This window comes from Enhydra lutris, unplaced genomic scaffold, assembly GCF_002288905.1.
Source record: "Enhydra lutris kenyoni isolate GAN:26980312 unplaced genomic scaffold, ASM228890v2 scaffoldscaffold13, whole genome shotgun sequence".
NCBI lineage: Eukaryota > Metazoa > Chordata > Mammalia > Carnivora > Mustelidae > Enhydra > Enhydra lutris.
In genome coordinates this window covers 22,591,613-22,612,091 of record NW_019154097.1, presented here as the reverse complement: position 1 = coordinate 22,612,091, position 20,479 = coordinate 22,591,613, and the positions used below count along the sequence as shown (strand labels likewise).

The following is a 20,479-nucleotide window of genomic DNA, read 5'->3' as shown; positions in this document are numbered from 1 at the left end:
GTAGCAGCTTTTTAGGAAAGTGGACCGTGCAGTGTGATTCTAAGTGCAGTCTTTAGAAAGCCCAGTGCCCTACTGGTAAATACAAACATTTTATAACGTGAAAAGCACAACACACTATGTCCCCTTCATATCAGGTAAAACTGATTTCAAGCCCTCCCCACACCCGACTACCACGGATTGCCACCAAACATATAGACAAAATGCTCCCCAAACCACAACTACGTATCAAGGGAGAGGATGCCTTATTTCCTGGACTCTACCACAACGTACAGAAAATACCAGCATTATAAAATCCTGCTTTATCTCGCCTGCTAGGGAAATTTTGGTGCTGTGTCTACCTACTCAGCCTGTAGAATAAAGAGTTCCCTTTAGGAAGCACAAAAATATATATATATATTTTAATTCTTATTTTAAATCATGCATTTCTATTTCCTTTTCATCTCTTTGTCTTCTATCAATCTCTATCTGTACAGCTTTGTTACCATTAATTTCTCCTTTTTATGTTCCCACTTGAAGTAGTTCCAGAAAACAAACAAACAACAAACACACACACACACAAAACACAGAAACCCCTAAAATGGTTAACTTGGATTTATGGTTTTCTTTCTTCCTTTCCTCCTTCCTGTCTTTTTCTTTCTTTCTTTCTTTTTCTTTTTAAAACACAGGTAAGACCTATCACAAATTGACAGTTACAACCAAGTTAAACTGAACCTGGAAGGGAGGTAGCTGAAATCTGTCTCAAAGAATTATTTTCAACAAATAGCATTTAAGCATGGGCCAAGGTGGGAAAAAGACCAAGAGAACTGTCTAGGCAGTAACTCAACATGCTGAAGGCAGGAATAGCAGCTGATACCCTCCGTCTTCACAGCCCTGCTCTTTATGACCATCCATCACTCCTTTTTTTAACACCCTAATTCAGCCATCAAAATGGACTTCCCAGGGACTGCCTTCCCTTAAGAGGTGGTTGGCACAGAATATGGGGGTAGTACAAGTCCTCTGGGCATGCAGTTAGGGTTGTGGCTTGGAAAGGCTCCCCAAAACAGGGTTCAGAGAACCGTCTTCCTCCTCTTTTCTTTCTTGCTGCCAACAGGCTAATACTTCTGCAGACCCAGAACCCTCATCTGCTTTAGGGCCCCTGAGCTGCTGATAGACAACAGGTCAACCTGCCTCCTTGTGAGTACTCCATGATCCTAAACAGGAGATAATTGAAGTGATAAGACAGTGAATTTATTCCCAGAATGAAAAGGAAGCCAGAAATCAATGCATTGCATGAATAGAACGAAGTCTCTTTCACTAAGTTTTGAGAAGGGCCTTCCCTGTGGGCATGAGGCTGGCCATTCATCAAGTAGCCTGTCTTGACTAATATCCCTTGGCAAATATGAATTTATGAGTAACAGGTTTGAATGATGGTCAGGAGGAGACTGGGTGGCTCCTTACTTGACTCAGTCCGTGAGTCGGAAGATGGAAGTCAGCCTCTAGGAAGCTTTGCTCAGCTGGAGAGTGTGGGCACAGACCGTGTGAGGGAGAAGGAAGAAGGAGGATGAGGGTCAGGTCAATTGAAGGGAAGATGGTGAGGTTTTTCTATGGTTCCTGCAACCCTATTATCAGCGATGGCATCTTTGGGTCTCCAAGGGTTTTGTGCTACTTATTCTTGTGATAGAGCAACTGGGAGGGCCCACACAGTTACCTTTCTCAGTTCGTGTCTTGTCAGCTAACCACACACGTTGGTAACTCAGCTAGGGCAAGAGAGGGGCATTACTAGTTGGCAAGATTTCTAAGGTACTGGAAGGAGTACAAAATGGAATCAGTTCTTCCATTTTTTATGATTATTTTGCTAAGATTGGCCCTCGCAACTACAAGAAAATGCTCTGGATATACATGAGATATGAGTGTGTAAAAGAAACATAAAGGATTTGAGCCTGTCCTTAACCATGGTGGCAGCCCCTCCATTCTGGAACCCAGTCTCAGGGTTTGGAATAAGGTACGAGCCATGCAAATCTAAGCCCTACATCCTAATCTGTGGGCACCTATGCGAAAAGCACCTTGGTATGTTGGCTTCTCAAGTGTTCTTGGTCAGCAGCTGTTGGGAGTATTGTAAGAAGGTTCCTGAAATTATTTTTGGTCCCCATAGGGAAAAGGACTATGACTGACGAACAGCATCTGCCTCATGTACAGGAATGAGGAGGGTCAGCACGTATGCCTGGGGTTTCCCAGTCCTATGCTAGACTTTGTTTTTGTTGATTGTTTTCACGAGATTTGAGATGACTTGATTTACAGCAGTCTTTGTGTGATACCCTCCCATTGCCTCACTGTCTCAGTTCCAGGTCTCAGAGATTATGTCCAGCTTGACCATTCTTGCTACCTCATTCTGTATTAATTTCTTCCCATATTAATTTGAAAGGAGTGGACAGTAACTGGTGGAACAGGCAAAGAGGACCCCAGTGAGGTAGGGACTTCCATGTGTACTGGACTACCTTCCTCTCAACTTTCAGAGGCTAAACATGGGAAGGAGAGACGGATTCACCAACCACAGGTCTGGATGGGTGTCCTGGTAGCTGGAAGATGATGACCATATTGGGTTGGTGGGGACTGAGTCTGTGAACTCTTGGGCTTTCCTCTGACAGCCCTTGAGAACACAGTTTAGATGGATTCTACCCAAGATGATTCTCTGTTCTAGAATTATAGCTTCTCAGGGCCACAGTGAGGTCCTCAGCACCAAAGCCTGATCTAACCCGGAGGGCCAGGGAAGCTTGGATAAAAATAGTAACTCAAGAGTCTGCACTATCCCGGCAGTCTCTGGGTGGCCCCAACATCATAGACATTTAACACTGGTCCACTTGGATTATAAAATCTAACACTGGCTCAGACATTCTGGACTCTCAGTGAGGGTTTCAGCATCTCCAGTCCCTCTACTCCCTTTCAGGATGAGAAGCCCACCCATGGGGGATTTAACTTCTCACCATGTGGGCCAATGAGGATTTATCTCTTGCAGAAGGGCTAAGAAGTGAGGAGCTGTGGGAAAATGTGGGTCACTTTTAAGGCAGACTGTTTGGTTGTGTGGGGTTTTTCCTAACCTGGTCCTACCATCTTGGGGGTACTCAATGTATAGGATAGAGCAGCAGGAAAAGTAGCAGCGAATGTGGTCCCAAGGCAAGACTGGGGGAATGGGTAGGTTCTGGAGGGGTATTATGGCCTCAAGCAGGGGGCTGTTATAATACCTTGACACTGCAACCCTATGCCATTTCCAGCTTGGCCTCAAACCCTGGAGTTGGGGTAAAATCCCCCATGGCAGCAGAATTGGGGGGCTTTTCGTACCTTGGATTCTTTACCTCATCCTGGGTTCTACTTCCCTAGAAGGTAGGTGGTCAGAGACCATTTCACTTCTAATCCCAAAGGACTGCACTGTTGTGCATGCCCTACATGTTCCAAGCCTCCGAGTGCAAGCTATCTTGACATCTCAACACTTGGCCTTGGCAGTTTCTGCAACTCTCCTTCTCCCAAGGACAGTATTGGCTAGAAGCTTGGGAAAGGAAAGACTGAGTATGTTCCAGTATCTCTCTGCTCAGTCTCCCAAACTGCCCTCATGCAGATGTTTGTTTGGGTGCGGATGCATGCGTGTGTACTAACCACATATGTGCACACTCCTAAATATAGAACATGTTTCTTGCTGTGGTTGTGTGACAAATGATGAGAATTGTAGGCTCTGGGACTGCACACTTGTATATGCAATCCTTCTAAGACTTTGGGATGGGATTCCATTTCATCATCCAACATGGCGAGACTTGGTTCATGCGCCCCTACTATGAGTCCTTCCTGGGTGAAATTAAAGGCAGACCGGTTGGGTGCTAAGGATCCCTGGTGTGGGGAGGCCATTCCGTTGAGCAGCTGACTGTGAAATCAATACCAAAGGGATGCGGGTCCTGGCGCTGGGAATTCTTTGTCAACTCCTTGTCCTTCCTTAGCCATGGCTGTACCCCCGGAGGTCTTTCCGGCTGTGTTCTTGGGCCTGGGGGTCCCGACAAGCACAGTCACCTTGTAGGTCACAGGACATAGGGAAGGGGGTGACCTGCAGAGACAAAGAAAAAAGAGGTGAGCCAGAGGGTGGGGTCTGATATAGTAATTTTCAGAGAAGCAGTGCAGAGCAGGACAGTGACTGGACTAGGGGGTGGGGGTGGGCAACAGATTGAAGTTCAAGTCCTACCTCTGCTTCTGGCTAGCCCTGTTATAACTTTTATCAAACTCATTAGAACAGCAACTTTCATTTTCAAGGGCATTTATGATGGGTCAGTCAACTCTCTAAGATAGGTACTAAAACAATCACCTTTTACAGACAGGGAAACTGAGGCTCTCTGAAAGGGGCAGGCAGTTGCCCAAAGTAACAGGTGACAGACATGGTATTTAGTATAGACAACTTACTCCTGAGCCCCAGGTTCCCAGCTGTAGGACCAGTATCTATCAGCCCTACCTAACCCTGGGAACTCTAAGGGCTGAAGGAACTCATGGGTGAAGAATTGTAATGAGCTGTGCCAGAGCTGGTTGGTGAGATCGGCACAACGGAATACTTAACTTCCAGGGCCGTTGGGGTGGTCAAGTGAAAGAAGGTATATGAAAGTGTCTTTTAGGAAAGACAGACGGGTGCTGGGATTTTTTATTTGGGGAGGCAAGGGTGAAAACAACAAGAGCAGGTCCCAGCAAGCTCAGACTGCTTTCCAGGAGCCTGAGCTCTGGGTGGGGGACAATTCACCTAGAGATTTTGCCTATGGTTTGGTTTGAAGGCTCTCAGGAGCAGATTTTGAGTAAGAAAGAGTGAGAGGTGTGCAACGTGGTTTGCTATCCACATATGTTATGAAAGCTGGGGAAAAATTAAAAACACACACACACACTTTTTTCAGTGGGGAAGGGCACCTGGGTGGCTCAGTCAGTTGAGCATCTGAATCTTGATTCCCGCTAAGGTCATGATCTCAGGTCTTGGGGGCCCAGCCCCACGTAGGGCTCTGTGCTGGGCATGGAGTCTGAGCTTCTCCTCTGCCCCTCCCCCCTCCTCAAGTGCACACTCTCTCTCGCTCTCTCTCTCCAAAGGGGGGGAAAAAAAAACAGTGGGGGAAGAAGCCTGAATTTTGGTCCCCATCCATCCCTTCACATGCTCTGTGACCTTGAGCTGGCTTTCCTTTCTAGAAACTGAAAGAACAAATGTCTTCTCCACACAGCCGATGGATGACCTTTCCAAAGAGCACACTGCAGTCCCTGCTTGAGCCCCAGCCTGAGCTAACGCAAGCGGATTTCAGATTTCACCTCATTGCATCATGATATTTGCATATAACTTTTCCCAGAGGGTCCCCCATCTGCGCAGATGGGTTTAATGACCTCATTCGCCTCCTGCCTAGGCAGGGTCTCCAAGTGCTCACACCATCCCTGAGAACATCTTTGGTCTCCTAGCTTGTGGACTCATTCTCTGTATCGAACTCTTCTCTCTGCTTCTTGGCCTGTCTGCCTTCCCTCCCTCCTTTCTGTCCTTCCCTCCCTCCCTCCCTCTCTCTCTGTCCTGCAATTTTGCAATAATTGGAAAGGGGAAGATTAAAGTATTAAGCCCCAGCTCTCTCACCTACTCCTGTGACCTTGAGCATGCAAGGATTTCCCCAAGCCTCACTTAATTCATTTGTTAAATGGGAATAATGAATGCAAACATCTCTTGAGGTTGTGATCAAGGATGAGGGAACAGACGAAAACCATATAGCTCCCAGTTCTTGGCATAGGCTCCTCACTTAGATCAATCAAACGACAGATTTCTCCTCCTCTCTCCCTCAGTAAGGCAGGAACCACATCAGTCTTGTTCTTTCTTGTTTTCTCAGGGCCTGAGCCATCAAATGAATGAACGAATCATTTCTCCATCTCTTACTGACCCTTTCACTATACGCATGACGAGCACAACTCTGTTCCCTCAAGTTAAAATCGTACAGCGTTCACAAGAACAGGAAGCATTCTTACAGATGCTCCTTCTATGCCGTGCCTGTCCTTCTGCTTAGGACTACTTGCTGTCCCCTGCTCAGGACAATTACTTCCCAGTCATCATGTCTTGGTGGAGGCCGTGCCTTCCAATCTAAAGTATGTTCCACAACCTCAGTATCTCTAGGAGAAGCAGAGAATTTTAGAATTGGAAGAGACAGAGAAGGAAATCCCCTGGTCCAAGTGGGGACACCGATGGCAGAGCCAAGTCTAAATCCAGTAACTGAGTTCAAGTGGGGAGGGTACCATCATGGGAACCAGGAGGCCTGGATAGGGATCCTTGCTTGACTCGTAGTCACTGAACAATTTTGGGAAAATCCCTCCACTGTCCTGATCCTTCGCATCTACATCTATAAAAGGGCAATTAAAAAAACAAAAACAAAAACTATTTCGTATGGTTGTGAAGATCAACAAGAATACATATCCCAAGCCCTAGGAGATGCCTGACACTGAATACATATGTGCTGAATCAGCTCTCATTTCGCCATCTAAGGATACCTCTGCTTCCTGTTGTCCCTCTCTCCCACCTCCCTGACTTCAGCAGCTCCGTTGTCCTCAACTCTCTTCTCCTGCCCTTGCCCACATTCTAGCATTAGAATGATCCAGTCACCTCCTACGTCCTGTGCACAATTCTCTCCATCTCCGTGACCCCTCAGAGATGGTTTCACTCTGATTTAGTGCTCATGCTTTCTGCTCTGCCTCACATAGGCAAAAACTGATCTCTTAGAATAAGACCCAAAGTCCTTACCACGAAATCAAGGCCCACTTCTCAGAACTCTCCTGGTCCCTTCTCCCTCTCACTCTCTGTGGCTTATTTACTTCTTGGTTCCTCAAATACTCCAAGTGTTTTCCTACCTTTTTTGCGGGGTTGGGGGGGCATAATCAAAACTTTATTGAAAAACTGACACCAAGGTAAGAGATCACTCTTGTATACCTTATAAAAGCATAATTACATTATGTTGGTATTTTAACTGGAATTACTGAACTGACAAAGCTTTCTGTGATAGAACACACATTCAGGAGGTTGTGTAGATCATTAATGTTGCTTCGTCTTCTGTGAGTCTGGCCTTTCCTCTGTCGGCTGGCCGAACACTGTTGACCAACCCACACAAAGAACCACCATCTGGCAAGTGTCCAGCCATTTCCATTCCTCTGCCCTCACGGCTCCTTCCTGGCCAGCTCATCTTCCACGCTTCACGTCTCATCTCAGATGTCACCTCCCCCCACACTGGTCTGACCAAAGATGGCACCATCACCTACGTGCCATCTCAGAGCATCCCATGGAAGCCCTTCTTGTCCTAAAATGCTCTGTACTTGTATGCCAGCTCCACTGGGGGCAGGGGGCCTATCTGTTACTGACCCAGGACTTTATATGTCACATAACAGGCACTCGGTGGACCCATGAATGGAGGAACAAATGAACGCATGCCTACATACCCAGAACACAAGGAAGGGAGCCTCAGCTCTTGCCCTTGCTTACTGTGTGACTATGCATAGGTTACTTCCTTTCTCTGGGCTTCAGTTTCCCTACCTGTACACTAAGATTTAATTTTAATGGTCTCGATCTTCCCACTGTCCAAAAATCCTTCTCAGCCTGAGCAAAAAAAAAAAAAAGCAGAAGACCAAAGGGTTGGCCAGAAAGGATACAGGACTTGAGACTTTCTCTCACAAACCCTGTCTTGCACGTTCCCCTTTCTGCCATCCCCAGTTACTTCAGCTTCTCCAAAGTTATCAGTGGGGAAGGCCACACCACCAGTTGGCTTCTCTGGCCAGTCTGGCCATCCTGGCCAAGTGTGTGTGGTATGACCATTCTCTTCCCTCCCTCGGTTAACCCAGGCAGTTTCAACATTTTCCCAAAGAAACATGTCTGGAAACTGAGGGAAGGAACCCCAAGTCAGAATATAACAGAGTCTGGAAGGCCCAGTCTCGGGAGGTGAGTCTGCAGCCTCCTTATCCTCCCCAGCTGCTTGTACATGCAGCAGCCTCTCCTGAGCCCTTGCTAGGAGTTTACTGGGCAGACAAGCCTGGGTTCTGGCGTGGGCTCCACACAGGCACTGCTTGGCTTTTGGCAAGTCCTTGGCCCTCTGGGGACTTTGTCTCCCCACCTGGAAGGCAAGGGTCCTCAGAAAAACCTCACTGCATTCTGGTGAGGAGCCAATGCAATAATGTCTCCAAACAGCTCACGGAGATCCTCGTGCAGAGGAGATGGACAGCGTCTTGTTCTATCCGCCTGCTGGCCTCTTGAGTCTTAGCAAACTGCCTGTTCAGAGCCTGCCCCAGGGTATCCTCTTGTCACAAGCTTCCTCCCTGATCAAGGGCCTACGAGTGGGAGCAGAAGGATAGAGACTAGCAGCTCTAGCCACTTCCCAGGTGTTCCTTAGTTTGGCCTGGAAGAGGCAGGTGCACACCCGTGAACACCACTTTAAAACACACACACACACACACACACACACACACACACACTAGCACTTCCTGAGGGCCTTCCACGTGCCAGGTAATTCCTACCTGCTGGCTAGTCCGCTGTGCATAACCCCATGAGGCTACCGTTGTTAGCGACCCATCTTGCAGATGAGAAAATTGAGGATTCAGAATGTTTAGAACAAATGAACTTGCCCCAGGCCTCATTACCCATCAGTAACTAGCTGACGTAGGATTCTAAAGTCCACTCCAAACACTGAGAGCTTTTCAGCCAGCAAGAGTAAGAAGGCTCCTCCTTCACAACCTGGCTGGGCTGACTGCTGCTTTGTCTTTTTACAGCCAATAGCCTTTTATCCCTTTATTATGTGCCTGGCTGAGTTAACCCAGTGTGCATTATCTCACTCACTCTTCCCAGCAGCCCTAATAAGGTAGCTATTCTTGCTAGCCCCGTTTTTCCATTCTTAGAGGAAGGTAAGAGGCACAGAGGTAAGTTACTCAGCTGGCAGGTGGCCTGTGATCTGAATCCTTGTTTGTAACCACTCCTTGGTGCTGACATCCTGGGAGTCAGGGTCCCCTTTTGACAGAGGAAGAAACTGAGGCACAGAAAAAAGGGCCACATCCTGGTAAAGTCAGCTCTGAGCCTAATTCCCAGATTCCCTGATTCCCCAAGCAGCTTCCCACTGTCTCCCCCAGATGGCCTCCCAAGGAAACCTACCACCCACAGCACAAACGCTGTGGTGGCCGGTTTACATCTGGGATTCCCAGCACCATGTGGCTAGGCTATCCCATAAATGGCTTGGCCACCCACTCTAGGATTCTGTCAATAAGCCCAGGTCAATGACTAAAGGCCAGGATTCTCTCCTTTTTTTCCCTCTGTGCTGGAGATGGTGCTCAGGCACAGGGGTTTCTCCTCTGGGTGAGTTGCCCAGGATAACACCTCCATCTGTGGTGTGTGTGTGTGTGTGTGTGTGTGTGTGTGTGTGAGCAGCTCAGGAATGCAGCCCCGGCAAATGCACCACAAGGCCCTGGCTGCAGGTCCTCTGATGCTGGGAGGCAGGCAGGGGCGGGATTCTGACTCAGACTCAACAGGGAGGTCACAAGCAGAGTATGTGCACTGTGGGGAGCAAGACGTATCCTATGCCAAATGTCAGAAAGCCTGACTGTCCGTCCACCCACTGTGGGAGCTTGGGCAAGTCATTCCACCACTCTGAGTCCCAGGGACTTCATCGTGTTAATGGAAATGTTTAATGAGATCGAGTAGACCAAGGTGTGATGTCAAGTACAAGGACTCTTTGTGAGCTCCTTGGAGATAGGATAGATACCAGCCTGGCACAGGGCATGGAGGAGTCCGTGAGTGCAGAGTCTTGTTTAAATGTGGATCAGGGGAGGACAAGGTGGAGAAAAAGGAATGAGATTTGGGTTTGATTCCTTTCCCTATTAGTGTGTGCTCTTAGGCAAGTTACTTTCCTTTGGGGGGCTTCAGTCTCTCTATTTGCAAAATGAAGGTAGTAATAGTCCTGCCCATTGGCAATATTTCAGATAAAGTATAAAATTCAAATACAGCACTTAGCATGGTACATGGCGTATAATATATGCTCAGTAAAGGGTGGTGATGGTGGTCATGATGATGTTGACAATAGTTATGAGGAAGATAACTCTGGGTCAAATGAAAACAAGTGTCTAATTCAGCCACATGAAAAGGTCAAAGCTACACCTCAAATAGGGAAAATCACAACACTCCAGAAGCCAGTGACTTTTTGGGACAAGGAAGAATTAGTGCAGTCTGTTTAGTCATCTTCCTGTTGTCTTTTACTAATCTTCCAAGGTAAATATGTCCAGCCCCTCTTCCATGAAGCCTTCTAGGATCCTCTAGACTAGTTCAGTGCTTAGAATCATTGAACACTCCTACGCTCTGTGGATAAGGCTCAGATTCCCTGGCTTGGTTTAAAAAACCTGCTCAAGGCTCATTTTCTTACCTCTTACTACTTACATCACTTTTCATTCTGTGCTTTAGCCACAGTCAGGGAATTATGGTCTCCTTAATATGCTTCCTTATGTTGGGGCCTTTGCACAGATTGTGCCCTCTGCCAGAAACACTCTTTTCTCTCACATCCTAATCTCTGGCCCTCCAGCCCCCCTACCCTTTTACCTAGCTAAGACCTACTATGCTTTTCACGTCTCACACCTTGGGTGTTTCCTTCTGCAGGAAGCTTTGTTGACTGTCCTCACTGGCTCTATCTCTGTTAGCACTTAATATACTGTAAACATGTGGCCACTAGTTCCCAAGACATGAACTCAGCATGGCTGAGACCAGGTCCATTTTGCTTGTGGCCTAGAACAGTGTCTGTCACATAGCAAGTGCTCAACAGTGGGGTACTTCGGAACTAGGGATACGTTATTGAACAAACAGATGCACATTCTTGACCTCACAAAATTTCCATTTGGTCAGCAAGGAGGTAGGGATTATGAGATAATAAATACATTTTTATAGTATAAGCCAAGGTGATCAGGGTTATAAAAGGAAGAAAAGTGGAATCCAAAACAAATGCGTGCATGAGTGCCAGGGAAAATGTAAGGTGGGTGGTCAGGATGGAGTTCATTGAGAACTTGACACTTGGGCAAAGACTTGGAAGAGGTGAGGGAATGAGTCATGTGGATGAATGGAGAAGAATGTTCTCAGCTAAGGGAGGAGCCAGTGACAAAGTCTGTAAGATAGGAGGACACCTGGCCGGATCACTGGAGTTAAGTGAGGGAAGGTCCTGATAGGAGGGGGTAAGGTCAGAGAAGTGTTGGGAGGAGGCAGAACACACACGGCCTTATAGACCATAGGGAGGCCTGAGTGAGATGGGGAGACACTTAAAGGGCTTTGCGCAAAGGTGTGATACCACAAGACTTGCTTTAGGAGGACCATTCTGGTTGCTAATTTAAGGTCTAAGAGGCACCGATGGACATCACCAGCTCTGCAGCCTAATACACAACCCTTTAGTTTGGACCAGCCAGCAGCGTGGAAGGCTGCCGTTAACCTAACGATTGTTAGAATGACTAGACTCCTTAGACCAGTGGGCTATGTTGGGGTATAATGTCCTTTCCTATAAACCCCATTTTCACTTAGATTTAGCAAATAAATATTACAACCCTACACTTAATGTCATCAGTTAGGCATGCCATCTTGTGCTGAGACATTTCTGGGATTAATTTCTCCCTAATCTTTACTGGTCCCTGACCCCAAATACCTTCAGGTTCTCACCAATGCCACGCGGAGAATCCTTAGACATGAATATCATCCAAATGTCAACAGATAAAACCAAAGGTAAGCCGGGCCTGCCCAGGGTCACAGAACTAAGTCACAGAGCTGGGACTACACCCCAACTTCCCAGACATCGTCCAGAATCAGTCTCTTAGCAGCTGTCTAAAACACGACCAAAAGTAGTGTTCCAGGCCACCCCGCCTTACAAAACCTTGCTATGTTGAATGGATTAAGGCTGTTTCCCCTTCTTCCCTTAAAGCTCCAACACATGCTTCCTTAGGATGATTCCAGTTATGAATTTTTTCATTGTTGTTATGAGGGTAAATTATTGAAGCAACCATTCTGGAAATCTGCTCTGTATTCGAGACTCCTCAAGGCTCCAACAGGAAAATAATAAACTGACATGCTGAGAAGCTGGGTCCTGCCCCTTCCTGTTTGCCTCGCACTGCAGACAGGTGTCTGGATGGGAAAACGGTCACCCCTGTCAGACGGAGTTTCCTGCACTGTCTTGCTCTTGTCTGCCAGCCGGGCCCAGGTCACCCCACAAGGCAGATGTGGGGAACAGCTGGTGTCTGGACAAACAAGGAAGGAAGGATGAAGGGAGCAGACAGACATCATTCTGGGCCAAGTGACCAGGAGGCCCGAGTTCCGGAGACTGGGAAGAGGTTAAGTTAGAGAGTTGGCTAGAAGGACGTTTGGGAGAAGATGCTGTGTGCTTGCCCCTTAGCCTTGAGTTCACACCCGGGACTCCTGTCTAGGCGAACGAGGAAGGAAGAAGTCCACCCACCAGGGGAAGGGCAAAATGCCTGGGCAAGATGCAAGTTCGATGTTTACGTCGAGCCGTAAACAACCAGATGTTTACAACAGGGGTTAGAAGTGACTGCCTCGTGGCTTAAGCTCCCGAGGTTCCCCTCTCAGCTCTATCACTTGCTGGCCGTAGGACCTCAGCCCTTCTCAGCCTCAGCGGCCTTGAATATAAAATGAGGACAACAAGACACCACCTACAATAGGGCGACTGTGTGATGAAAAGAGATGACACATGCAAAAGCAGTTACCACGATGCTTGGCGCACCGCGAGCCCTCCATAAACAGGAGTGATCGTCGTTCGGAGCCCGGAAATCCTAAATCCTACACTCAGCTCTGCTACCCCGTACAAGTGAGTTCACTTCTCTGAGCCTCCACTGAGTCTACCTTGTCGGGTTTTTCTGGGGTCTCAGAGTGAGACAATAGGCACAGAGACTCCCCACCACAGCCAGGCACGTAGTATGTGCTCCGCTAATGACCGTCACTGAAGAAGGTGCATGAAGCCAATCTGCTGTCTCAGTGAGCTTCTGAGTGCCAGGCCATGTGCTCACGGGCATGGAACTCCCCACGATGGGTACCCCGGGGCCAAGAGTTCAGGCAGGAACTGACCAGCACCAGCAGTATGGAGCAGGGAATGAGAGGACGGAAGCCAGCCTCTGGCCTCTCCTGCCGTTAAGAGGCTTCCTGCTGGGGAAGCTGGAGACAGAAACCAGGACTTTTTTCCACTCAGAGGAAACTGCTGTCTGGGACGTCAGGGATGGCTGGCAAGGCTGGGAGCCTCAACCACTCCCCACCCTGTCTTTGCTGCTGGGAAAAGCTGCTTTCACCTTTGCCAAGGGGAGGGGTCCCCTCTCCAAGGTTCCCTGGCAGCCGGGGCTCGCGGTAAATTGTGTCCAACCAGAACTGGGAGGGTTAGGCCCAGGCACACGGAGGACTCAGCCCCATGCACAAGCGTGAGCTGGGCTCTCGCATCAGGCAGGCCTGGGTTCGCGTTTGGACCTCAGCACTCGCGGCCAAGTGAACTCAAGCCTGTCCTGCGAGGGTTCTGAGCCCACACTGGCTCACCTAGGCACGGGGGCTGACAGTGACCTGTTGGAGTGGCCACGGGGATTCAAGAAGCTGACGGAGGACACGTGTCTGGCAGGATGTCTGACAGCCACGGCAACTCACCGGGGGGTGTCTCTTTCCTTCTCTGTTTCTCCACCTGCTGTCTCGGTAAACCAGCTACTGCGGGAAGTGGAGTTGGGCGGGTGTAAGTGTGTTGAAGCATTCGACAAGCGGGAGCCTATGTAGAAGTTAAACTGGGGAATTTAAACGGTAGGAAGTACGAGCTTCATCTGAGATCCCTTTCTCCTCCAGAAGTCAGACTCCCAGGAATCTCAAATCCGAAGAAAGCCTCCAACACTGTGAGTAACGAACAACTATGGCAAAGCCATATGTACCAGAAGAGAAGCCGGGAGGCCCGGTCACCCACACTTCCCACGCAGTGCTCACAGGCCTCCCCAGCCTGTCTTCAACACCACTCCTCTCCAGGAAAGCTACTCACTCTCAGGGCTCAGTGTAAACGTCGCTTCCTCAGAGAAGCCTTCCCTGACCTTCACACCAGTCTCCGTAACCTTCCGCACCTTTCCTTTACTGCCCTTTGACAAAGGCACTGCAGTGCCTGGCTGGGCACCTCACCACCTAACGCCTGGCTCCCCTAACGGCCCGTGAACTTCACAGGGGCAGGTGCCAATCTGTCTGGACTTGGCTCCGGGTACACAGCTCAGTATAGTGCTGAGCCCTCACAGACGCTCAGGGATCACACATCTTACTGCATGAAGGAAGCTTGGCTCTCTGTCTGCATTCCGCAGCCTCGGCCGACAAGGAGGATCACCCATGTAAAGTGGAAGAAGGGGATCTTTTCACCCCAAAAGCCAAAATTACATACATAATGTGGGTAGAAAAGGAAAGAAAGGAAACAACAACAAAAAAAAGACTAGGAAGCATATTCAGGACTATCAAAGAACGAACAACTCTGGGTCCCTTCCTAAAGAGGCAGCACCTAAGGGCCGGGACGTCTGAAGTTGTTGCAACCGAACCCAGAAGGAGCAGAGGGTCAAAATGGCCATTTGGTGTACATAGATGTTTTTACAAGTGACTGTAATCATTTGGAATCTGCACCTGAAGCTCAGTCTCATGACTTCATGTTCCTACCACGCGCTCTGTAGAAACAGCAATCCATTTAAGGAAGTCTCCCAATAAAAATAAATTAGTTTTTTTTTTAATGTTTTTGTATATAAAGTTATAGTTCGTAGGAAAATTCTTTTAATCAGAGCTGCTCTTGCTCCAATGGATGGTGTCACATGACTACTGCGTCATAATTCTACCCAAACTTCTGTTTAAAACACACACTTCATTGTCCATTCACTTTCGAAAACGGACTCCAACAAATAAACTGGCGCTATTGTCCTCTGTATTCATCTGGCACCAGGCGCCAGAAGCCTTATAAATGCTCACACCTTTTATCCTAGTCATTTCAGTTCTAAACGGCAATTGTGAAGGAACAGAGCCGGAGAAATATTTACCTGCAAAGATATTCACCAGCCTCATTATTTATCATGGTGGGAAACCGAAATAACCCACAAGTTAGAAAGAACAGCCTAAGGTGAGTGGTTTCATAAATCATGATCCATCACAACCCTCTACTAAATAATAACAGAGCAAAAACGATCGCCGGAAAGTTTATAATAATATCAGATCATTCTTCTGTATACAATTTCCTGTGCTAAGGCAAAACAACAACACAGGATCCTGCACTAGAAATGCTGCGAGGTATACACAGGCACAAATACCCACACGCTTACACTTCCCCACACAGTAAGATATGGCAGAAGGAAAAGCAATGGCTACTTCCGGGATGTGAGAAAAGCAATGATTCTGTTGTTCTCTCAGCTTTCTGGATTTTCCAAAAAGTAGAGTATGTGTGGTTTCATAATTGGGAGAAAGATAAAATTCATGGATAGGAAATGAATTTTATTCTACTGTATTTGAGCAGAAAGTATTGACTTTCGGCGTTTACTACATAAATCAAGGGAGGGGGCGAGCATGCTGAAGGGTTGCCCATACAAGCCCAGCTGACCCCAGGGAGCCCAGCAGCCCTTGTCATCAAAGATGCAATCTGACTGTGCTCCTTAGGTCTTGCCCTGTCCACCCCCGTATTCCAAGGCCAGAGGGAACGAATTCTTTTAAGGATGGTGCGACATAAAGGTACTTTGAACAAGCCAGAAACCTTGCTCTGTTTCTATCACTCACTCTGCCACCGTGGACAAAGCAGTTTTCCTGTAGGGGCCTCAGTTACCCCATTAGGAAGTGAGAAGTTTGGACCCGATAATCACTAACAGCACTCCCGCCAAGACTGACTATGACCGGCCTCGGGAACACGGTTCCCCTTTCTTTAAGGAGAGAGAGATTCGCTCAAAAGACTTTTTGGCTCAGATTATAGATGAGTACAAAACCAGAAATAGCTCCCCACTAACTCATTCATCACCAGAGCACTCCTCAACCCAGGCTGCCAGTCTGACCACCTCTCCCCGGCTCTTGGCTGGGGTCCCAGCTCTCATCAGGAAGAAAGTGGGGGGTGGTCACTGTTCCATGAGTGGTGGGTATGCACCCTAGTCAAATGTTCCTGTTTTACTCGAGACACCTGATTCACTCCTGCTGAACTCTAATATGCAAAGGAAGAAAATCACAACCGAGACCACACCCCCTAATTTTACAAAGAGATTATAAAATAATCAAAGGCTAAGTCTTACCTTGGTAGCAATGTCCCATCTTCTCTCTGCCCCTATATTTTAGCCATACATCCCAAAGATGCAAGTTCTCTCTAGGATTTTACAAGCAAGTCTCTTGCCCCCAAAGCTTTTCCTGGCCACCTTCCCGCTCCTTCTCCTTCTCCCTTAAGTTTCAGTGTCAATGCTGATCCTCTGATAGAGCCTTTCTCCAGCCCCTGGCCTGGGCCCTCCCAGTGCTCTATCCTCCCCTTCTAAAAGTATTGATTATACTTATATTTGTCTGCTTCCATGTCTGGCCCCAAGCTTTGAGGGTAAGGAAACATCTGCAAAGATCAGTCCATGATATTAGCTCAACTACTGCCTCAAAGAATAAAAAAACGTAATGCATCACAGCTTGGGGGCACACGCTGACACTACCAGGACAATGGGCTGTGCAGGGGGCTCCAGGCTGGGAAGTGGGAGAGGCCTGCAGGCGGTGCTGCCGGCGGGGGTTGGGGGTGGTGGTGGTGGTGTGTTACCTTCTTGGTCTTCACCGTAGAGGCACAGCAGTCCCCACCATCGTAGTTGCAGAAGGCTCGGTTGTTGATGGCATCACAGTAATTGTCTCCCATGAAGGGCTGCAAGGGGGGAGAGAGGCAGAAGGAAGGTGGCCCGTTAGCATCCTGGATTAGGTGGGGGATAGCCCTGTCATTGTTCAGCTCTCATCCTTTTGAAAACCCTTGTAGACCGCCTACCTGGCTTCAAATGCCAACACCCCCTTGGCCAAGTTATCACTTTTGCCATTTGTAAAGACTTACCTAGCCAACTTTCCCCCAACTCAGCTGCGGCTGCGCTGGTGGACACGCTTGTAGGCTAGGGTATGCAAAGCCATGGGAGAGATCACTTACATCTCTCTAAGGTCGGGCTCAGTTTTACTTGAAGAAATGATGAGAAAATCTGAGCAGACTTCCCCTACTTTTCCCACTAGTAGGTAATGAAAAACATAATTTATAGTACAATATAAACAACGTAATCTGCTCAAGAATTGTCAAGATCAAATGTAAGAACTCATCAGAATTTGACACAATGGTCTGTGGGCTCCCTCTTCTCTAGCACTGGAGTGGAGGTCCTTGAGGTCACATGCTTTACGTGTTTGTCATCTTCTTTGTTCTCCAAACAACATGTGAGGTAAGCACTGATATTCCCACTTTTCAGATGAAGATTCTGAAGCTCAGAGCGAGACAGGGACTGAGCCCAGATCAGCCTGGCAGGGCCAGAGCAGTGATTTAAATCTAAGTTGACGTCCTATCTTTTCTTTGCCATTCTGGTCCACACCTAGCACATACTGATGTGTTGCTTTTCTTCCCCATGTCTCTCCAACTCTGTGGTACCCCCAAAATGAGGAAAAGATGATAGAGTTAAGCCATTACTGATCTGAACCCAGAGTAATCTTATGGGAAAGTCAGGAGTGTCTGCAAACCCCCTAATACTTTTTGTCCCTATAAGCACTAAGCACACTGTTTGTTCTAATGTTTGTTTATGAACCTCCAGCTGGTAGAAGACTGTAAGCACGTGGAACACAAGGGCAATATCCAGTTCCTCTTGGTCTCCCTATCACCTAGTTTAATGCTGGTATAACTTTGGCTCTTAGTCATGTTTTTGAAATGGCATAGGGGCATATTGTATTGACATAGTGGAAAGGTAGTTGTGAGGGGGTTTAGAAAATCTGGGGTCTAGTCTAACAAACCTCAGCCAATTGGAGGGGTTCCTTGGTGATTTTGGTTAAGTGGCTTATCTTTTCTGAGCCTTGAGAGTCCCAGTTGTGAAATAAAGAGACAGGATTAGTCCATTGGTTGCTCAAAGCAATAAGCATACCCCCTCACCCACCAAAAGCAATAAAGTGTGACCCTTTAATATAGAAGGCAGGGAAGGTAAGAGGTCTCTGATCAAAGTTCACATTGGGCTCTCTAATACTCGGTGACTCACTGATGGGAAAGATGTCAACAGTTGGCTAGGACCACGGCATCTCATGCAACTCCTGCGATCCAGTGGTCTTTCTTTCCCATCCTGACTGTCATGGGGAGAACCAAGCTCACAAGGAGTCCCTCCCATGTGGCATCCCTGGCTTTTTCATCTCTGCCTCAAATTCACCCAGGCTTGTGCTCCCAACTCACGATGCCAGATTCCATTTCATCACTATCCTATTAGGGTCTAAAAAAAAAAAAATAGCAAGACAGAACCAAGAACAGGCAACAGCTGTGCTCAGGTGTCTATGTGCAAACGTGCATGGCTATGAACACAAGTGTGACTCTGACAGGTACTTGCCGTAACAAACACATTATTACAGCTATATCTGAGCAGTGAGGCACAAACAACAAACAAAGGATAAGCTCTTGGTTTTGCTCTGTGCCTGAGGAGATCGGCCTGTGGGACCTGTTCTTCATGATCTTTCTTCTATCATATAAAACACAGTAAGGAAGGAAACCAAATGTCCCTCAGAATGAACGGAACTGGCTTGGTAAAAGGAGTAGCTGGGAAAGACGAGGAAGAAGGGAAAAAAAATGAAACTTTTTTTCCCCCTGAAAAAAACCCTCCAGTCTCCTCACCAGCTACCCTTCACCCCTCTCCTGCAGCCACACCCTTGCCTCCATCCGCCCCTCTACCCATCCATCCTGTACTTAACCACATTCACTGAACGCTTACTACAGATCACATGTCGCACCGCAGACAAAGATAGGACAGTGAGATGGAGCTCGTACTCCTTCAGACCTCACGCTTCAGTGAGGAGACTTTAATCAAATAATCACACATCTAATTGGCCAATTTCAACTCTGATAAGAGCGACAGAGGACAGGCACCACGAGGCTGTTAAAGAGTAAGAGGACTAGACCTCATCAGGGAGCTCCGCGAAGGTGTCCCTTGGGAAATGACCTTTCAGCAGAGATCAGGGAGATGAGCAGGGGTTAATTAGCGGAGGGTGGAGAACAGAGGATTTCGAGAGGGAGCGAGTGACATGTGAAAAGCTCCGCCACTGAAGGGATTTTTCCCATCCCTGGTACTTCTCATGGCTACTGCTCCTACTACTGTGTTCGGGCGAGCAGCTCAGCCTTCGGGATCTAGCTCCAATCTCACACCCCTGAAATGCCTTCTCTGAGCCCCCCAGGATGCTCTGTGCTTCTTGTACTTGGTCTGGTTACAGCTCTTGGTCCATAGTTTAGAATTCTTTAATTGTCTACCTCCTTCACTAGACTGGGAGTTCCCGAGGGACAGGACTGCGTGTCGTCCATATCTGTAGCCTGGACTCCCTAGCAAAACACGTGGTGATTTGAGCAAAACTTCACCATTTATGTTCATTCAGTCAAATGATTCAGTTCTTCATGGACAGATATGTGGACGCATGCACAAGGGGCAAGAAAACACCACACGTCTGGACTCAGGAAGGAGGAGGAGCACAGCGACTGTTCTCACTTGACTAAGGTCACTGTGTTTCCAGAACCTTGAGTAGTGTCAGGTCCCTAAGAGGCATCAGTGAAGCTCTGATGTATGAGAGAGTGAAGGGACCACTTTGGACACAGCTTGGGGTAGAGGGCTCAGGAGTCCCAAAACCCTTCCTCAGTCCTGGCTAACTCTAGACATTCCAGGTTGATGGCTCCTGCCTCGACCCAGTGTTTGTATCTCTCCCAGGCATTCCTTTCAGCCCCAGACATGAGACAAACTATTAGCTTTAAGTTAAGGAGGAGAGGAGATCACCTGCAAGGGCAAAGGCGATAAGCATCGTTGGCAGGACTCAGAGCCTGACAGGTGAGGGTCTCCTAGGCCCCAGTGCTGAGTCAAAGAAGGTATCGAATTCTGCTGTCACACTGGCTGCCCAGACTGCCAACTCAGCAGAATGAGGACCCCGGTAATCCAAGCTTCCTTTTCTCCAAGTGTTGGACTGATCCAGAGAGATGGAAGGAAGCAATAGCCACAGGGCCTTGGCCTTGGTTTTGCCATTGCCGGCTGAACCTTGGGAGAATGTGGGGGCTCTTAAAGACTACAGTGTCGAGTGCCCTTAGAAGATGCCACATGGAGCCCCTAGCCAATACACAGAATGAAAAGTTTGATCCAGGGGCTGTCTTGTCAGGGGTGATTCATGGATGGGAGGTGGCCTAATGGAGGAGGAAAAGGACCAGCCTAGAGTCAGAAGACCCAGGTTCATGTTTTGGCCTTGTGGCTTTTATGGTGTACAATGCTGGGCCAGTCCATCGCCTCTCTG

The 20,479-nt window shown here is 48.0% G+C and overlaps 1 protein-coding gene across 1 annotated transcript in view; it reads right to left on the bottom strand.

Moving 5' to 3' along the window:
• Positions 1-516: 516 nt before the first annotated feature.
• Positions 517-20,479, bottom strand: part of LOC111146361 (pappalysin 1) — a 236,448-nt gene continuing 216,485 nt past the window's right edge. Inside the window, 2 exon segments of the mRNA XM_022501889.1 lie at positions 517-4,066; positions 16,764-16,862. Coding sequence (XP_022357597.1) covers positions 3,959-4,066; positions 16,764-16,862 — 207 coding nt within the window. The 3' untranslated portion in view covers positions 517-3,958.